Source organism: Ochotona princeps, chromosome 22 (genome assembly GCF_030435755.1).
Source record: "Ochotona princeps isolate mOchPri1 chromosome 22, mOchPri1.hap1, whole genome shotgun sequence".
Lineage (NCBI taxonomy): Eukaryota > Metazoa > Chordata > Mammalia > Lagomorpha > Ochotonidae > Ochotona > Ochotona princeps.
The window spans coordinates 19266307-19284689 of record NC_080853.1 but is presented as its reverse complement, the minus strand read 5'-3'; the positions used below and the strand labels follow the sequence as shown (position 1 = coordinate 19284689).

The 18383-nt window shown below is 51.7% G+C and overlaps 1 protein-coding gene across 1 annotated transcript in view; it reads left to right on the top strand.

Moving 5' to 3' along the window:
- Positions 1-11219, top strand: part of POFUT1 (protein O-fucosyltransferase 1) — a 29136-nt gene extending 17917 nt beyond the window's left edge. Inside the window, exons 5-7 of the mRNA XM_004585715.2 lie at positions 1294-1486; positions 3703-3945; positions 10753-11219. Coding sequence (XP_004585772.1) covers positions 1294-1486; positions 3703-3945; positions 10753-10941 — 625 coding nt within the window. The 3' untranslated portion in view covers positions 10942-11219. The remainder of the gene's footprint in view (positions 1-1293; positions 1487-3702; positions 3946-10752) is intronic.
- The last annotated feature ends 7164 nt before the right edge of the window (positions 11220-18383 follow it).

The following is an 18383-nucleotide window of genomic DNA, read 5'->3' as shown; positions in this document are numbered from 1 at the left end:
CTGCCGGTTCACTCCCCAAGTGGCTGCAACGGACAGAGCTGAGCTGCTCCGAAGCCAGGAGCCAGGCCTTCAACCATCCTCTATTGCTTTCCCAGGCCACAAGCAGGGAACTAGAAGGGAAGTGGATCAGCCAGGATACGAACTAGTGCCTATATGGGGTCCCAGCACGTGCAAGGCGAGGACTTTAGCCACTAGGCTACCGCACCCAGCCCTGTTGCACCTTTTTCTCATGGGGGCAACTGGTGTTGTTTCCAGTTGCAGGACACTCTGAGCACAGCTGCTGTGAATATTCTTGTCCCGGTCTGTGTGTGGTTGGGTTTCCTTCCCTCTGGCCTGGATGCCCAGAGTCCTGTGCTGAGTCACATGGCTGCAGCCTGTCTGCTTTTTCACGAAGCTGCCTGCCAGGCTGTTTTCCAGGGTGCCTGGACCTGTTTCCTACATGGTAGAAGAGAATTTGATTAACAGGGCCAGATATTCAGGACATAGGGAAGAAGCATGCAGACAGCTGCAGTTGAAATTCACAGACTTAGGAAATTCAAAGGACAGCAAGAAGTTTCTCAGCTCTGGGGTGGAGTGTGGGTTGAGCTGAAGAGGGAACGTGGGTTTGCTGTGCAGGCAGGCAGTGGACACGCATCTGCTGAGTTCTTCGTGTTGCGTGCCAAGCTCTGCTCCAGGCTCGGTGGAGGCCTAAGCCCAGCAGAGGAGACAAATGTGACATGACCAGCCAGTGCCCAGTGTGTGAAGGAGAAGGCAGAGTCTGCAGACAGGAAATAGTACCAGGGCAGGGCTCGTGCCTGTCTCATTATTCCCCAGGGCTTGGCATAGAGAAGGCCATCCATGAATGTTGAGGAATGATCTAATCCAGTGTACACAGTCCCTGTGAGCGGGAGCTAGCCGTTGACTTTGTAAGCAGCTGCATGTCCCAGGCCCGCCGTGTGGGTAAAAGGGCAAAGGCTTGGCCCAGACGCCCCACCCTGGGGTGAATTACTGCACCACGGATTGGAAACCAACAGACTGGAATGCTCTACTGTAAATTTTTAATTGTTAAACAAGCAGAGAGGGCTGTAAATTCCGTGTGGCAGGACAGGGTTGCATATTGTGCCTGTTGCCGCCACCCATGGTTTCTTATCAGCCCGTTGGGATTTCACAACCTCTCGGGCTTCTTGCATGTTCCTGGGGCCCTCCACAGGGTCTCTGGGACGTGGTGCAATGCCATCCTTTATCCTATGGTGTTGGCAGCCAGGCTGTCTGCCTCCTGTGTCTGACTTGCCGTCATTCCCTTCTCGTGCCTAGATTTTCCCCGGAGGAACATCCAGTGCTCGCTCTGCCAGGAGCCCCAGCCCAGTTCCCCGTCCTGGAGGAGCACCGGCCTCTCCAGAGGTACATGGTGTGGTCCGACGAGATGGTGAGGACCGGGGAGATTCACATCCGCACTCACCTCATCCGGCCGTACGTGGGCATCCATCTGCGCATCGGCTCCGACTGGGTAACTGCCCTCTTCTCTCACTGGCACACTTGCACTATCCCTGAGCAGAGCCCATGTCTAGAAGGGTTGTCTTCAAGTCCCAGCTAAGGCCACAGAATCTCACTTAGCCAACAACGTAAGGTTATGTCGCCATAACTCTACACACACTACAGTGTGGAGCTCTGCAGTGCTTGCAGACCAGCTCTCATTTTTTTTTAACATTTATTTATTTTTGTTGGAAAGTCAGATAGAGGAGGACAGACAGAGGAAGATCTTCCATCTGATGATTCACTCTCCAAGTGGCCACAATGGCTGGAGCTGCGCCAGTCTGAAGTTAGGAGCCAGGAAGTTCCTCCAGGTCTCCCACGCGGGTGCAGGGTCCCAAGGCTTTGGGCCGTCCTCGACTGCTTTCCCAGGCCACAAGCAGGGAGCTGGATGGGAAGTGGAGCAGTTGGGGTTAGAACCGGCGCCCATATGGGGATCCCAACACGTTCAAAGCGAGGACTTTAACCATTAGGCTATCGCGCTGGGCTCCCCAACTCTCATTTTAACAGCTACCTTGTTTTCCCTATTTTTTTTTCCACAATGCAGAGACACACAGGGAAACAGGCAAAGAACTCCTGTCTGCTGGGCCATTCCCTTCATATGCACAATAGCAAGGCTGGGCCTGGCCAAGCTGGGAACTAGGTACACCACTTAGTTTTCCTGTGTGGGTGACAGAAATTGAATTTACCTGAGCCATCATCACTTCTTCCTGGCGCCCACATCAGCAGGAAGCTGCCAAAAATCTAACCGCACAGGACCAGTGCTGTGGCGTAATGGGTAAAGCCACTACTTGCGGTGCTGGCATCCCATATGAGTGCTAGTTTGAGTCCTGAGTCCTAGCTGCTGCACTTCAGTCCAGTTCCCAGCTAATGTGCTGGGAAGGTGATGAATGATGACCCGGGTGCTTGGGCCCTTGCACCCACATGAGAGACTGGATCAGCCCGGCTCCATTCATTACAGCCTTTTAGGTAAACCAGCATGAACTGGCGCCCCTATAGGATCCTGTCATGTTGAAGGTGAGGATTAGGCTGCTGAGCCATTGTGCGGCCTCCATTGTCAGTTTTGCTGATGGATAAGCTGAGGCATCAAGGCAGCCCGCTGGCCAGGCAGGCAGCCGGAGAGACACACAGCCCGGGAGTCTCTTTCCTGCAGAGTGTTTAGTAGGTTCCTTGTTGAAAACCAAGCTGTGGGGATTGGGTGAGGTTTCCAAGAACTGAAGACCTCATCCTTGTAGAATGTAGAGGCCCACCTAGGAGTGCAGCAGCCTTGTTTAGATGTTCCTACACGTAAATACGCTTTGTTGAAAACTTGAAAAATGCTGAAACGTTGGACATTAGATTAAAATCTCATTTAGCCTGTGGACAAGGGAATCTCACATTTACTCAGGAGCCTCCACCCGCGTCCTCCTGCACAGAGGAAAGGAGCTAGAATGTTTTGAGTGGTTGAAGTCAGGCATTCAAAGAATACATAATGCCCATCTTTACTTTCCTAGAGCATAAAAAGAAAAAAGTGTTGTAATAAAGCTAGCGTAAATGGCACTACTACCAAACTCAGGGCAAGTTCACGTAGAAAATTATAACCTGGTCCAATTATGAACATAGCTGCAAAAATCCGAGGTAAAATATTATCAAGCACAATGTAATAATACAGTCAAAAACACAGCACAGACAAGTCAAATCCATCCCAGAAATGTGATAAAATTCACTCAGTTAACACTGAAAGAATGTAAAAAAAAAGCATGGGATCATCTCAGTAGGGGATTAGAAAGCATTTGATAAAAGTTAACACCCATTCATGATAAAAACACAGACCCAGTCAGGAATAGACTGGACCCACCTTAACTTGATAAACCCACAGCAAACAGTGTTCTAAGAATCAGATAAGCCAACCTCTTATCACCAGTACTGGTCAGAATTCTGCTGGAAATTCCAGATAATGCTGGAAGGCCAGGAAGAAAAGCTGCTGTTTTTTTGTTTTTTTTTTTGTTTTTTTTTTTTTTTGCATAGGCAATATCCTGTCACCTAGGTACAACCAATGTTAATTATTTTGGTACATTTCCCCGCTTCCCTCAAGGCATTTCTAAAAAAGTTGGGCACCTGCTGCCTAACCTTTTTCTGATCACTTGCTCTTCAACTGGGGTTCCAAGGCAGCTGCTGGTCTTTAACTCTATTCTCCACGTCTCTTGCCTGCAGAAGAATGCCTGCGCGATGCTGAAGGACGGGACAGCAGGCTCGCACTTCATGGCCTCGCCACAGTGTGTGGGCTACAGCCGCAGCACTGCGGCACCACTGACCATGACCATGTGCCTGCCCGACCTCCAGGAGATCAGGCGAGCTGTTAAGCTCAGCGTGAAGGCGCTTGATGCCCAGTCCATCTACATCGCCACTGATTCTGAAAGTTACCTTCCTGAAATCCAGCAGCTCTTCAATGGGAAGGTATGCCCCGGGGCCACCAGGGAGCAGCACCGTGAGGAGCAGGGGAAGGCAAATGCTGGGGGTGCACCTGCTTGTGCTGCAGCCTCCTGCCTGGACCCCCAGTTCTGCAGTTCCTGCCCGCCCTTCCAGCTGCACTTCAGACGTGTCCTCCACAGAGTCCTTCCAGGTTTTCCTCCACTTCAGTACCACTCACAGCACCTCATGACTTCTTCTCTTACGCTGATTTCTTGAGTTGTGGAGAAGCAGGTCTTTATACCTTCCCAGAAGCTGTGAACTCCTTGAAGGCCAGGTTCCAGGCTGTGTCCCTCAGCTTGCTCAGCATCGAGCTCGGAGCTCTGAACCATGGAGGCCAAGAACCTGCTTTGCCATCCACGGTGTCTTGCAGTGCCTGGCACAGAGGAAACAGTGGGGTGTTTTGGAATAAGGACATAGAGTTGGCCCTGGGGAGAGAGCAGCACAGCCGAGCTGTCAGGAGCAGGGTCTTCAGGGCCAGGGCACGTTGGTTCTACTCACTCTGAAGCCAAAGTAACTGGCTTTTCTCTGAGTCAGCAGAATCAGATGAAGTGGTACTAACTCACAGGAAGATTGTGAAGCCTGGGTATTGAGATGTTACAGCAGTTCCCTCTCCAGAATAAGTGCTCAGTAAAGCTAGCTGTCAGTAGGAATAGGTAGTTGGTACACAAAAGGAAAGAACATTTGTGCTTAGTAAATGCTTAAGGGAAGGGAATTCGCCGCTGGCCAAAATGTTAGATTTGCTGACCACCAGGGAAAGAAAAACTCAGCCAAATATATGAAAACAATTTAGATGGCCTTTATTTCAGGGAACCACTGTCACAGGCTTCCCTTCCCCATGCAGCAGGAAGACACGTGTGAAGGAGTGGGCTGCAGAGGAAGAAGAGCGCAGAAGAGACAGGGAAGGGGCCTTTTTAAGCTCTCCTTGACATGGAAGCCAAAACAGGGGTTGCCTCGGCCCTTATTGGTGAGGGGACATGGGTCTGTGTCCCTCATTGGTGCAATGGTGGTCTCACCACCTGAGGGGCCCACCAGAATTCCGCCATCCGTTCCGGGTCTGGTTGCAGGCCAACTCCACCCTTTATGGTTGTAGCCTTCAGGAATGGTAGGTATTCAATACATAAAAATGAGCAGAATGTGCTTGGTAAAGAGCTGAGGATTCGCGAGAGGAGGCAGTGAGTAATGATGAGTACAATGAGTGAAGTCATCAAAGGTGTGCAGCAAGACTTTGTTGAAGGAATGAAAGCGGGAAGTGCTGTGCAATCCTGAAGAGGCAGCCATTGGAGGCACCCCTGACTTGTGCTGAGTGGCTCCCCTGCTCCCTGTACCCCAGACAGAAAGGGAAGCTTCTGCTGAGACGGGAAGTGCCGAGTTGCTTAGAAAACCAGAACTGGGGAACCTCAGGGTCCTGCAGTTTATAGCCAAGGAAATCAGAATGGCAAGAAGAAGAGAATTTACTCAAGAGGTTCCAGAGCTAATTATAGTGGGCATGACACAGAACTAATAAGTTTCAGGGCCAAGGTGGGATTGCTGGGGGGATTTTGGCCGTGATTAACTGGTACTGCTTATTTGCTGCAATCCACATAGCAAGTTGTTGGGTTTGTGATGTCAGAAATCTGTGTGGAAGAGCAAAGCGCTTTCAGTCCCGCCTCTGCCCCTCACCTCCCAGCCCCACCCCCCGTACTAAGTTGAAGCATTTGGAGAGTCCCAGGGAGTTTTTTGGTTTTTTTTTTTTTTTTTTTGAGTTTTTAGAGCAGTTATCTTTGTAACACTCTGAACTTCTTGCCATTTCCTACTTCCTGTTCCTATGCCCATCTTTTTTTTATTTCTAATTTTTTTTAAAGATTTATTCATTTTATTACAGCCAGATATACACAGAGGAGGAGAGACAGAGAGGAAGATCTTCCCTCCGATGATTCACTCCCCAAGTGAGCCACAACGGGCCGATGCGCGCCAATCCGGTGCCGGGAACCTGGAGCCTCTTCCGGGTCTCCCACGCGGGTGCAGTGTCCCAATGCATTGGGCCGTCCTCAACTGCTTTCCCAGGCCACAAGCAGGGAGCTGGATGGGAAGTGGAGCTGCTGGGATGAGAACCGGCGCCCATATGGGATCCTGGGGCTTTCAAGGAGAAGACTTCAGCCGCTAGGCCACGCCACCGGGCCCTTATTTCTAATTTTAAAAAATATTTACATAGTTGAGAGGGATGCTTGCCCATGTGGGCCTCTGATTAGGGTGTGGAGGCCCTAGTATGGAAGAAGGTAGGTGGGACATGTTTAATTTTTTTTTCCTCCTGTGTCTGCAGAGGAGGAGGGAGAGAGAGAGTCGTTCCTTGCTATCAACTACGTCAGCACCCGGGGATCGGAGACAGTCATTTTATGACACCTGAGGGATGTCGATGTGGGGAAGGGCATTCTTAGTTTGTTACTTGAGTGGTTTTGATAGTTCTGAGAAATTGTTGGTTTCGTTGCTCCAGGGTTGAGAAGATCATCCCAAGGTCTATATTGGTTGACAAAATCCATCTTAGTACATCCTCAGACCCACGAGCAGGCTTTGTATCCTCTGGCGAGGCAGTCAGTGTCTGCTGCTAGCCTAGATGAGACGGCCATGTACCCCATGTGCATCTGAGCATACTGTCCACTGCGCAGGTATCAGCAACCAAGGAGGCCCAGTCCCAGTACATGCATTTCAATGTCAGGTCACACATCCTGTGATTTTCTGGGATGGCTGGGTCTGAGTCCAGCAGTCTAGTTGGGGAGTCCCCCCACCAACCATCTTGTTTAGGATGACCTCAGACTTGACTCCTATATGCACTAGCCAGTGCAGGGTCAGATTTAGTCTGTCACCTGCACCAGCCTATGTGCATACTAGTGGATGCAGCTGCCTGGTCATTTCTGTTACCATGAACCAATGGGTGCTGCTGCACAGCCCAGCTAGTCCTCCGTGGCCAAGTTGGGGCAACCCCAATAACTCCTGACCAGGCATGTGTCCTTTTTTTTTTTTTTTTTTTTGCATGTGCCAGTCTCTGCTGATGCCTAGCCCAGCCCAACCCATATCCCATCTTGTTCTCGTGCACACCATGGGTGCTGCACCTTAGCTTAGCCTAACCTGTCCCCCTCCCAAGCCTTTACATATGCTGACAGATGCTGCCACCTTATCCAGCCTGACCCACCCCCAGTCCCACTTCTCAGGCTCACCAGTGGAAGCAGCGGCCCAGCAGGGGAGCCCTGGAGGTTTCCCTACTAGGCCCACTCCCAGCCCTGGGTCTTGTGTATGCCAGCAGGTGCTTTGATCCAGTCTGAGATGGCCTGTCTCAGCCTTGGCATTCAGCAGAAGATGGCTACAGCCTGGCTTAACCTAGCCCACCCGCAGTCCATCTCTGGCCAGCAGGTGTAGCTAGCCCAGCCTGGTTCTACTCCCAGTCCCACCTTCATGTGAACTAGCAGGTGTTGTAATCTAACCCAGCCTGGCTGGCACCCTGTCCTGGTTCTCATTCATGCCAGTGTGTGCTGTGAACTGACCTTGCACAGCTTGGTCTGGCCTGCTCCCAGCTCCCAGCTCTTGCGCTCACCAGTGGGGTCTTTGACCTAGCATGGATGTTTCCCAAGTTCTCTTACCAAACCCATTCCAAGCCCCAGATCTTGCAGGTGCTGCTGCCCAGACTGACATGGCTGGTCCCCAGTCCTGGCACTCATCAGTGGGTATTATGGTCTAACCAAACTGACCTACACCCATTCCACATTACCAGTCAATGGGTGCTGCAGCTGAGCCCAGCCTGACTTACTTCCAGACCTGGCTCTTATGTGGCCCATTGGGTGCCTGGCATGTCCACACTCATTCTGGCTCTTGCGAGAACCAGTGGCTACTGGAGCCTAGTCCAGTCTGGCCTGCCCCTAAATCCAACCCACATGTATGCCATTGAGTATTTCAGCCTTGCCCAGCGTCCATCTACAGTCCCAGCTCTTATACTCACCTGTGGGAGCTGCAACCCAGCACAGGAGTCCCCAGAGTTCCCATACCAGGCCTGTTCCCAGCCCTGGGTCTTATACATGCTGGCAGATGCTTCGACGCAGCTGGAATGGTCTGTCTGCGTTTTCAGCTTTTGCTGGTGGGAGTTACAACCTAGCCCAGCTCAGCGTGGCCCACACTTTGTCCTGGCTCTTGTGGGTGCCAGCAGGTACTGTGGCCTGGTCTTGCCCACTCAGATCCAGTCTGCACACATGCTGACAAGTGCTACAGTCTGGCCTGGCCTGGCCTGCCCCTGCTCCCAGAGGGAGCTGGGGCCTAGCAGGGGTGTTCCCCAAGTTGCCCTGCCAGGTCTCTTCCCAGCCCTGGATCCCATGTGTGGCAGTGGGGACAGCAGCCCTGCTTGGCGTGCTATATCCTCAGTCCCAGCCTTTGCATATGCCAACAGGTGTTTCAGCCTGCCCTCCTCCCAGCTCTAGCTGTCAGGTGAGTTCCTGTCAGGTGAGTTCTGTAGTCCAGCCTGGCTTAGTCACCACCCACTGCTCTCTATGTAGACCAGCAAGTGCTGCAGTCCCATAGAGGCAAGCCCAAAAGTCCCTTACAGAATCTGCCCCCAAATCCAGTTTTCTCGCATTCGGATGGGTGCTGTGGCCCAGTTTGATGTGAACCTGCTCCCTGCTCTGACACTCCTGGGCAGGTACTGCAGCCCAGCCCAGACAGGCATGCCGCTTAGCCCCAGCTTTTGCATGTACCAATGGGTGGCAGGAAGTGCTGTTTAGCTCAGCCCAGGTCTTCCTTGTGGGCAGGTACCTTGGCCTTACCAGAAATGCCCTCCAGTTTTTCCCCTCTAAATGATTCCATTTTAGCTCCCTCGCCTGCTTACAAATGCAGTGACCTAGTCCGTGGAAGACCCGCAAAGTGATCCCTCCCCTGTCAAACATGCCCTCAGTCGTTCCCACTCCAATAGGTCCCCAGACCTCCTTCCCTAGGCAATCTGTAGTGGGACAAGAGTGGTATGTCCCAGCCTGGCGTTCCTAGCTTTCCCTACATATTTTTTTTTTGTAAAGATTTATTCATTTTATTACAGCCAGATATACACAGAAGAGGAGAGACAGAGAGGAAGATCTTCCCTCCGATGATTCACTCCCCAAGTGAGCCACAACGGGCCGATGCTCACCGATCCGATGCCGGGAACCTGGAACCTCTTCCGGGTCTCCCACGTGGGTGCAGTGTCCCAATGCATTGGGCTGTCCTCAACTGCTTTCCCAGGCCACAAGCAGGGAGCTGGATGGGAAGTGGAGCTGCTGGGATTAGAACCGGCGCCCATATGGGATCCCGGGGCTTTCAAGGCGAGGACTTTAGCTGCTAGGCCACGCCGCCGGGCCCTCTCTGCATATTTTTAAAAAATAATAATAAAAATGAAAGAAAAGGAAAAGATAAACAGCATAAGCAACTATGCTGGCATACTGGTATAGTTAACACAAATTTGGCATTAACCAGGTCCAAAATGCCCACCACCTATTGGCTGCTTTTCTCCCAGCAGTGTAATACTTACCTAGGTACAAGACAACCTAGACATTTGCCTTCAGCTGGGGACCTGTGCCTTTCCTAATTACCCCACCCAATTACCCCTCCCGCCTCCACAGCCCCCTTCTCCATGGTCCCATCCTTCCTGTTGAACTGAGCCTTGCTCTTCTGTTAAGCCAGGCCAGTGCTGTCAGTGGTGTTTGTAAATAGGACGTGACCTCTCCCTCCCGGGCTCTCTGGCCAAGACCCAGGAAGAGATGGTGACTGTGCGGAGTACTGCGCCATGCTCAAAAGTGGGGCAGTGGCTGGCAGGTTCCCTCCCTTCACTGGACTGCCAATCAGATTTACTGAGACAGCCTTTGTGCTGGGCCTGGCCAGCCTGGGAGAGCAGACGGCCACATCTCTACCCCCAGTCAGGTGCATGAGATAGTGTTAACCAAAGAATCACAAGGTGCTCCAAGTAGAGCCATAGGTTTAGTGAGAGCATAAAGCGAAAGACTCCACCCTGACCGAGGGGGCCAGGGAGAGCTTTCCCTCAGGAGCTGATAAGTGAGGGATAAGTAAGTTAACCAGGTTGAGAGAAGTGGACCCACATGGAGCAGCAGGTACAAAGAAGGAAGAGGAAAGAACGTGGGTGGCGTGGAGGCAGGTAGGGGCTGGAGCCCAAGGACTGCTAGGTGAAGTCAGAGAGGCCGCCTGGGCACAACCTTGTGGAGTGTGTTCCTGATTTGTTGTCTTTGTAGGGTTGGGGAGGTCACATTCGAGAATGTTCAGCTTGAGGGAGCTTGGGAAGGACAGGGCGGAGGTGTCTTAGAAGGTTCTGTGTGGCTTCTCCGTGGTGAGCAGAGCAGGGAGCTTTGATGGGACCATGAGGAGGCTGTTGTAGTTGACCAAGCAAGAGAAGGGTTCACTTTGGGGGAACAGATTGCACCAGACACTGGGCTTGGCATTGCAGACTGAATGAGTGAGGTAGTTTGGTCCGATCACAGTTCTGTGGTTGGGAAGCTCATCAGACTTGGACTGCAGGGTTTGAGCTGAGCCCGCAGAACGCTTTTGGGGTGCTGATGGATGAAGAAAAGGCACTACAGCCAGAGGGAGCCATGCAAGCGCTAGCAGGGTGCTCAGAACTGGGACTGGAGGCAGAAAAGGTGTGCCCACCACACCAGCCTCTGTGCTCCTCCTCTGGTGTCTGTAACCTCGGCTCAAGGGGCGAAGATCAACAATGTGGCTGCTGCTGGCCTTGACAGGGCTGCCACCTTGGCCCGCAGCCAGCCTTGCTGATAAGCTCTGCCCTTCCTCCTGCAGGTGAAGGTAGTGAGTCTGAAACCCGAGGTGGCCCAGATTGACCTGTACATACTCGGGCAAGCCGACCACTTCATCGGCAACTGTGTTTCCTCCTTCACCGCCTTCGTGAAGCGAGAACGGGACCTCCAGGGGAAGCCATCCTCTTTCTTCGGCATGGACAGCCCCCCCCAGCTGCGGGATGAATTCTGATCCTGGGCAGAGCATATGTGCAGATTGAGCTGGTATCCCCCCAGCCAGGCCTGCCAGCCAGGGGTACTCCCAGAACACAAGCCTCCTCTCTGGCCTGCACGAGATGGAGGAAGGAACACGTCCCGACTCCCAGGGCTGCTGGGAGCCAGCATCTCTCTCCTCCTGCCCTTTCTGCTGTTTCTCCATTCTTCACATCTGCAAAGCAGCCCAGCCTCTCAGTTGGCCATGCTCTGAGCAGCCTGCAAGACCAAACTCTTTGGAGATTTGTGTGTGTGTGTGTGTGTGTGTGTGTGTGTGTGTGTGTGTGTGTACATACATACATAGAAAGATTTTTATAGTTTTGATACAAGGCCATGACCATGCTGGAACTCTCCCTCTTTTTGAAGAATCAGCAGAATCCATTCATTTCAGTACCAGAAGTGACCTTAACTGAATGTGGAGGAAGAAGCCACTTTTCCCAGGTGGCCCTCCCACTGATCTGCACCGCCTAGCCAGGGCAATGGTTGTCACCTCGCTTCCCCAGGCTGTGTCCAAGCCCTGCTGGCCCCACATCTTGGTGCAACACAGTGCTCTGAGAGTGGCCAAACGGAGCCCACATGGCATGTTCCCCACGGGGAATACATGCCAAGAAGCTAGAACCTCAGAGTCCTGGGATGGCTTTCAGAGCCTGACCATGGTTGCTGACCACTACACACCTGGCACTGCCAAGGTCTCTGAATATATCACTAGGGGCTAGGGTTTCCTGGGCTGGCAGGGGCTGTGGGTAGTAGAATACTGCCCCTCGAGTTGATATCCATAGCATATTCCCCTCCCAGACCCCACCCTGCAGCTGGAACCCTCAGACTGAATTATCATGAGGGAGTATGTGCTAGGCTTTTGACGACATACAAGAGGCTCCAGCTCCAGCAGCCGGAGTTGTTTAGAAGCAGCTTTTGCCCCTTCCCATGTCATCTCGGCCAACACTGTGAAATTTTAGTTATATTCCACATCATATGTTTGTTTCCGTGAGCTGGTCTCAGACCTCCGTACAAGGCCTTCTCCTGATTACCTTGGGGAGGAAGTGCTTTCCTTGTCTGAGGTGGACTGGGTCAGAGGTCAGAGGCTGCAGGATGTCAAGGATCTTCATCCAAGTTGGTGTTTGCTGCTTGGAGCTGCTGCCCAAGAAAGAGAAACGTTCAGAAAGGGCTCTTTTGCTTGCCCTCCTGAGGCAGCGGGGACCTCAAGATGCTGGTTGATAGACCCAGACTTGCTCTTAAGCCCTTGCCCAAAGAAGGGGCTGCACACAGTGGGACCTAGGTGCTCCCCGCCTGCCTCAGGTGGCTGAGAGAATGTAGCGTGCTGACTGGTCTAGTTTCTGCCTTCATTGGCCATTCACAGCCTCACCAAGTCTGTGCTTTAGAGTCGGGCTCCACTGGGCCATCTGAAGCCATGTGGATCAGCTGCTCCATAATTCTACCCTGGGCTCAAGAGAGGAAGGGCATCCGAGCCCCCTTCAGATTCAGTTCTCTCTTGTGGGCGGGCATGACACCCCTTGACCATGGTTTCCCATCTAACTGACAGCTGTTGAAAGGTTCAAATCAGTTGAAGTGTGAGTGAGTGTGTGTGTATGTGTGCATTATAAACTTGAACAAGACAAAGACCCATGTGTGGGCTGCTGATGATCTGACTGCCTCCTGTTGTACACCTGTTCTCTGCCAGGCTCTGAGTTTGCAGAGTGATTCGTGGGCATTCTGTTGTCCTTGTGAAGTAGGAGCCGCTGTCAATGCTGCTGTTTCTGCACAAGGGAAAAAAATGTAAATGCTCAGAGGATGCTTGTAACTTTTCCCCAAGGCCACCCAGCTGGTGACCTTAACCTTGAGCCAGGATCTGACCTCCCAGAGTCAGCCCCCTTGGCTCCTAGGCTCAACTCCCTCTGGGTCAGAGAACGTGGGGTGGAGGGATGGAGGTCTCAGCCAAAGAGCCACCCACCCCCCACCCCCACCCCCAGCTCAGCGTCCACCAAGGCACCTGCTCTGAGCCTGTGGCTGCCAGGCTTCTGGGGGAATAGGTCACTCAAGAAATGGAAAACCCATGTTGGAAGCTCTCAGGCCCTCAGATAGTCACATAGTTCAACATTCTCTAGGGTAACAGGCATTTATCAGTCACCTGCTGTGTACAGGCCCTTCAGTAGGTAGGAGGAATGCAGCAGAGAATCAGAGAGTGGAAAACATAATAAGCCAATGTGCCCTGGGAGGAGTCAAGGGAGGAGTTCTAGGAAGGAGCATGCAGCCTGATGGGTGTGGGAGAGTGCCGTTTCAGATAAGCGGCCATTAGGGAGGGAGGGGTCAGATGGCTGGAGGCAGCGCCTCCAACAGAGAATACAGCCCCGGTGCCCTAAAAACAGCGGGGTGGTGAGCAAAGGGAGGCATGGGGAACGGCCGATCAAGTCCAAGTGTGCAGGGCCTCAGCCGCCTGGAGGGCCAGTGAGGTGGCGATTTGGATGCCTGCAATAAGGCTCAGGAAGCTGTCCCCTTAGAAGGACCTCTCTGGATGGCTCCTTGCAGGGAGGAAGGGTCAGAGCAGAGGCCTGGAGGGGGCTGTCTCATGAGTGAGGTGAGAGGGTCCACCTTCCAGCACTCCCCAATCCTCCAGTCTGCAACTCTAATCCTCCTCCCAGTAAGCAAGGGCTGTTTGCTGGAACTCAGTAGATGGACAGACCCTGAATGTGTAAAATCATTTTCACATTTCAGGCTCTGTGAAAGATACCAATTTTTACATAGTGTTAATCATGCAGTATATATATACTATATATATAGTATATATATATATAAAATTCAGTGTCCTGGCTTTTTTATGTGCTGGTATATCATGTTTTCCCTCTTGGTACAAGTCTGAATAAATGCTTTTAATTACATAAAATTCCACTGAGAATATTACAGTTTAGAATTTTCCTATTAAGAGATTTTAAAGTGTTTCCCATTTTTCATTGTCGATATCAGAAAAATGCCTTTGTTTGTCAAGGTTTTTCATCTTACATTGTCCATTAAGATAAATTCCCAGAAGCGTACTTGCTGGGTCAAACACTCAACATTTTATTATGGAAAAATTCAAATATGCATAAAAATTGTGAGTAATAAAATGAACTCACAGTTTCAACAACTATCTACCTTTTACCAGTCTCCTTTTATTTGCTCTCCCACCCTAAGGTCTGTTTGCCAGAGGTTTAAAAATAATCCACGCCAACAGGATTTGCTGACGTAGTGGGTAGGGGCTGGGAGGGGAGAGAAGTTGGAGGAAGCTGGGAGTTGTCCCTTGCTTGCAGAGTGACATCAACTTAGGGCAAACCCCTCAGCTGCCTGCACTTCGCTTCTACATCTCAGGTGCCCAAAGCTGACCCCTCACCTCCCCGCACATCACAACTGCTAAGGGAAAGGGAGACAGCTGGTTCTTCCAGGAGCTGGTTGATGGAGCAGAGCCCTAGGAACCACCCAAACCCTGGGGAACCACTGTCTGGTGGGGAGTGCCCTGGAATCTGCATTTTCACAAGCACCTCTGAGTGAGTTTTGGTGATTGTGATGGTGGTCCTTGGCCTCTGGCCAGCAGCAACAGCGCCAAGGGGGCAGTGGGGAGGGGGGAGACTTGTTAGAAATGCCTACTCCCAGGCCTGGGCCCAGATTTGCTGCGCCCCAGGAGCAGCCTGTAGGAGAGGAAGGCTGCTGGAGGAAGAAGAGACCAGCTGGCTTTCCACCGTGGGTGCGCTTGAGAGGAACTGGGGGAATAATGATAGCAGCAACAGCTGCAAATGCCCTCCTCCTCCTCAGCTCTTTGCTCTCCTCAGTGGAGTTGACAGAAAAGACTTGTAGCCTGAAGGCAAATCCTGCCCTCTGGATTATGTTGTCAGAATTCATTCAAAGTCTTGCTTGAAAACTGGTTGTGTTTCAGGACTTGGGGCCTTTCCCTTGAGATAACACTATTGAAGGGTAAGCAGGTTTGGTCTGTTTTCACATCTAGTTCTTTATTGATGATCGGCCCTAGAGGAAGCCAAGCATAACCAGGTAAACAGGGAGAAGGGAAGGAACAAAAGACATCTCCCAGTATCCTCCTCTTCAGGCAGCAGCAAGGCTTCCCCCAACCCTCTCTGAAAATCTGCTTCTTGAAAATGACTGGCAGCACATTAAGCCCTGTGACCCACATGCATCACAGACCAGGAGACACTGGGCCCTAGCCAGTCCTTTCTCAACCTGGCTAACAATGCCAAAAAGAACATCTCCCATTTGGGGCCAACTGCTATCCCCGACTTGCTAATCACCCGCCCTAGTTGTTGTGGGGGAGGGGCTCAGGCAGTCATACAACCTTTAGCCTTCTGGAATTCAGTGGGGAAAGTTTTCACGAATAGGTGAAGGGATGTATTTTTCATTTGATAGACGTGATTTAAAGTTTCCTTTTAAGAAATTCGGGTTTAAAAAGTGAGTTGGCTCGGGGAACCATGTTTAGTGAGTGACGTCACATGAATTATAAAGAGGAAGTGTGAGAAACTTAGCTGAATCTTCTCATACCCTCAGGCACACAAAGGGCCGCGGGGCAGAAGACTCAGGTACCCTGGTGACCTGAAGAAACCACCTTTGATCTTCCCGCAGCTGAGAACCTACTCCTCAATCCTTCAGGATCTTACTCTGTGACGTGTATTCCTTCTCTAAATTCCACAATACCTTGGAATTATACTGCTAACTAACCCAGACCGCTCAGCAGGTGTTCTGAGCAGGTTATGCAACTAACCCATCTGTAACAACCCTGAAGTCTTTTCCTTATCTCCTTTTTGAATAGGATCACTGAAGCACCATGTCAGACACCAGTAGCCCAAGGCCACACGACCTGTGAGTGGCAGAGCTGGGATTGACCCGGAAGCCTGAGACTAGCATCCCTGCGCTTGGCACTTGGCAGCGTTTCCTGTCACCTGCTAGAGGATGTCCTGAGCTTGCCTGTCTCCCCAGCTAGAACAAAGGTTCCCCTCCAGGAGCAGGGACTGTGAGGCGTCTCCCGTTACTGGTGCCCAACTCTGGTTGGTTTCTGAAAATGGTAAGAGTTGAACTCACTCATGGGTGTGATGTCAACAGCTAACCCTGGGGAGGAAAGTGGAATACCAAGGGAGGGATCGCAAATGCCAGGATGCTGAGGGCTGAGCTGTATAGGCAACTGGCCATGCTGGGCATGGGTCCAGGGAAGCACAGCTTGAGAATGGGCAGAGTAAGTAAGGTGCATGTGAAGAGGGGACTCTGAACCCGCGTGAAGACCTGGAGGAAGTTCCTGGCTCCTGGCTTCAGATTGGCACAGCTCCAGCCCTTGTGGCTGCTTGAGGAGTGAATCATCGAACAGATTTTCCTCTCTGTCTCTTCTCTTCTCTGTATATCTGACTTTCCAATAAAAGTAAAATAAATATTTATTTTTTTTTTTGTTATTTTTGGGGGAAGCAGAATAACACAGAAAGAAAGAGCTTCCATCTCATGCTTCTCTCCGCATCTGATGGCTGTGGCCCAGCTGGGCAAGGCAGAAGGCAGGAGCCAACAGCTTCATCTGGATCTCCCACAGGAGTGCAAGGGCCTAAGCTCTTGGGTTATTATGTGCTGCTTTCACAGACACATTAGCAAGGAAGTGGATCAGAAACGAGGATGGGGACCGGCGGCGTGGCCTAGCAGCTAAAGTCCTTGCCTGAACGCGCCGGGATCCCATATGGGCGCTGGTTCTAATCCTGGCACTTCTACTTCCCATCCAGCTCCCTGCTTGTGGCCTGGGAAAGCAGTCAAGGATGGCCCAAAACCTTGGGACCCTGCACCCATGTGGGAGACCCAGAAAAAGCTCCAGGCTCCTGGCTTCAGATTGGTGCGCATCGGCTGTTGTGGTCACTTGGGGAATGAATCATTGGACAGAAGATCTTCCACTTTGTCTCTCCTTGATGGTCGTAGTGCCCTCCAAAGAACCTGTGCCATGCCCTCCAGCCAACAGCATGCCCATCCTCCACCCTGGATGTTATTTTTCCCATGACCTAGGGAGAAGGTGGCTGGCTTGGGTCTGATTTGGTTTTGACATCTGTACTGCTAAGGTGAGATCTGTACACCGCCTGGGTCACTGGGGTTCACATCCCACCTCACCCATGGAAGTGTGACTCACTGAAGTCAGGGGCCTGTGTGGATTTTGTGTCTGTTAAAATGTGGACTAATGTTTTCAGTTGAGTCTCCTCTTACTGTAAAGTCCACTCCAGAAGTGTTAGGACACGATATGTTCTCTTTCTGCCCTGTGCATTCAGCCCATAAGGACGCACAGCATTCTGCTTCATCAGGCTGCTGTGAGGCTGGGAAGAGCTAGCATTATCTAAGCAGCTGGTCCTTCGTGGATGCTCGGTCAACATTGTGTGCTACTGTTTAGCAGAGTCATAGAAGCTCTCTGAGGATGAGGTTCTTTGAGTTGGCATCAGTAATTGGCACAGGGCTGCCAGAGAGAGCACATAATGCATCAGGATGCTTTGCAGGGCTTAGGAGGGCGTCAGCTAGAGCCACGGGTGGGAGTTAGGGTGTGGACTTAAGCTTCCCTGGGGTTCTGACGGTGCTGCTAGCCACCGCCTGATACTCTTGTAAGCGCTCTTGATCCCATGCCGTGGCTTTCCCACACTGTGTTTACTCAAGAAAAGAGTGTGCTTTCCCAGCTGTTGCCAGCTCACAGCAGAAGCCCTGTGTGGGAAGGCATGGGGGACAACCTCTAAGGAGCAGGCTGCAGCGGAGCAAGGAATGCAGGGGGCTGAGCACCCAGGCTGCTGGTGTTGTGGGGAAAAAGCAGAGAGAGGCTGAGAGCTGCCTCTGCACCATGTATGCCCTGGCCCTCGCAGAACACTTGCCTGCTCTTCAAGTATAAGATGAAGAGGTCAGATTGCATATCCCTTTGGGAATGGCACTAGGCTAGGGTGCAAGGCCTAATGTAAATATTAATGTACTATGTAATTGTTCTCTGAAAAATGGGAATGGACATTATTCCACTGAGCCATTGTGAGTTAATTCTCTCTTTGCTGGGAGATATGTTCTATGGGGCGGGGGTGGAGAAGCAAATAAGAAAAACAAGCAACAGTGCGGTGGCGTACAGGCTAATCCTCCACCTGCAGCACCAGCATCCCCTATGGGCACTGGTTCATGTCCTGGCTGCTCCATTTCCCGTCCAGGTCCCTGCCTGTGGCCTGGGAGAGCAGAAGATGATGGCCCAGCTCCTTGGGCCTCTGCACTCGCATGGGCGATCCAGAACATGTTCCTGGCTCCTGGCTTTGGATTGGTTCTACTCATTTGGGGAGTGAATGGAAGATCTCTCCTTCTCTGTGAATCTACCTTACAAATAACAATAAAATAAATCTGGGGCCACTAAATCTGGGCCGCTTCAGCTCAGCTCCGGCCGTTGCGGTCACTTGGGGAGTGAATCATCGGACA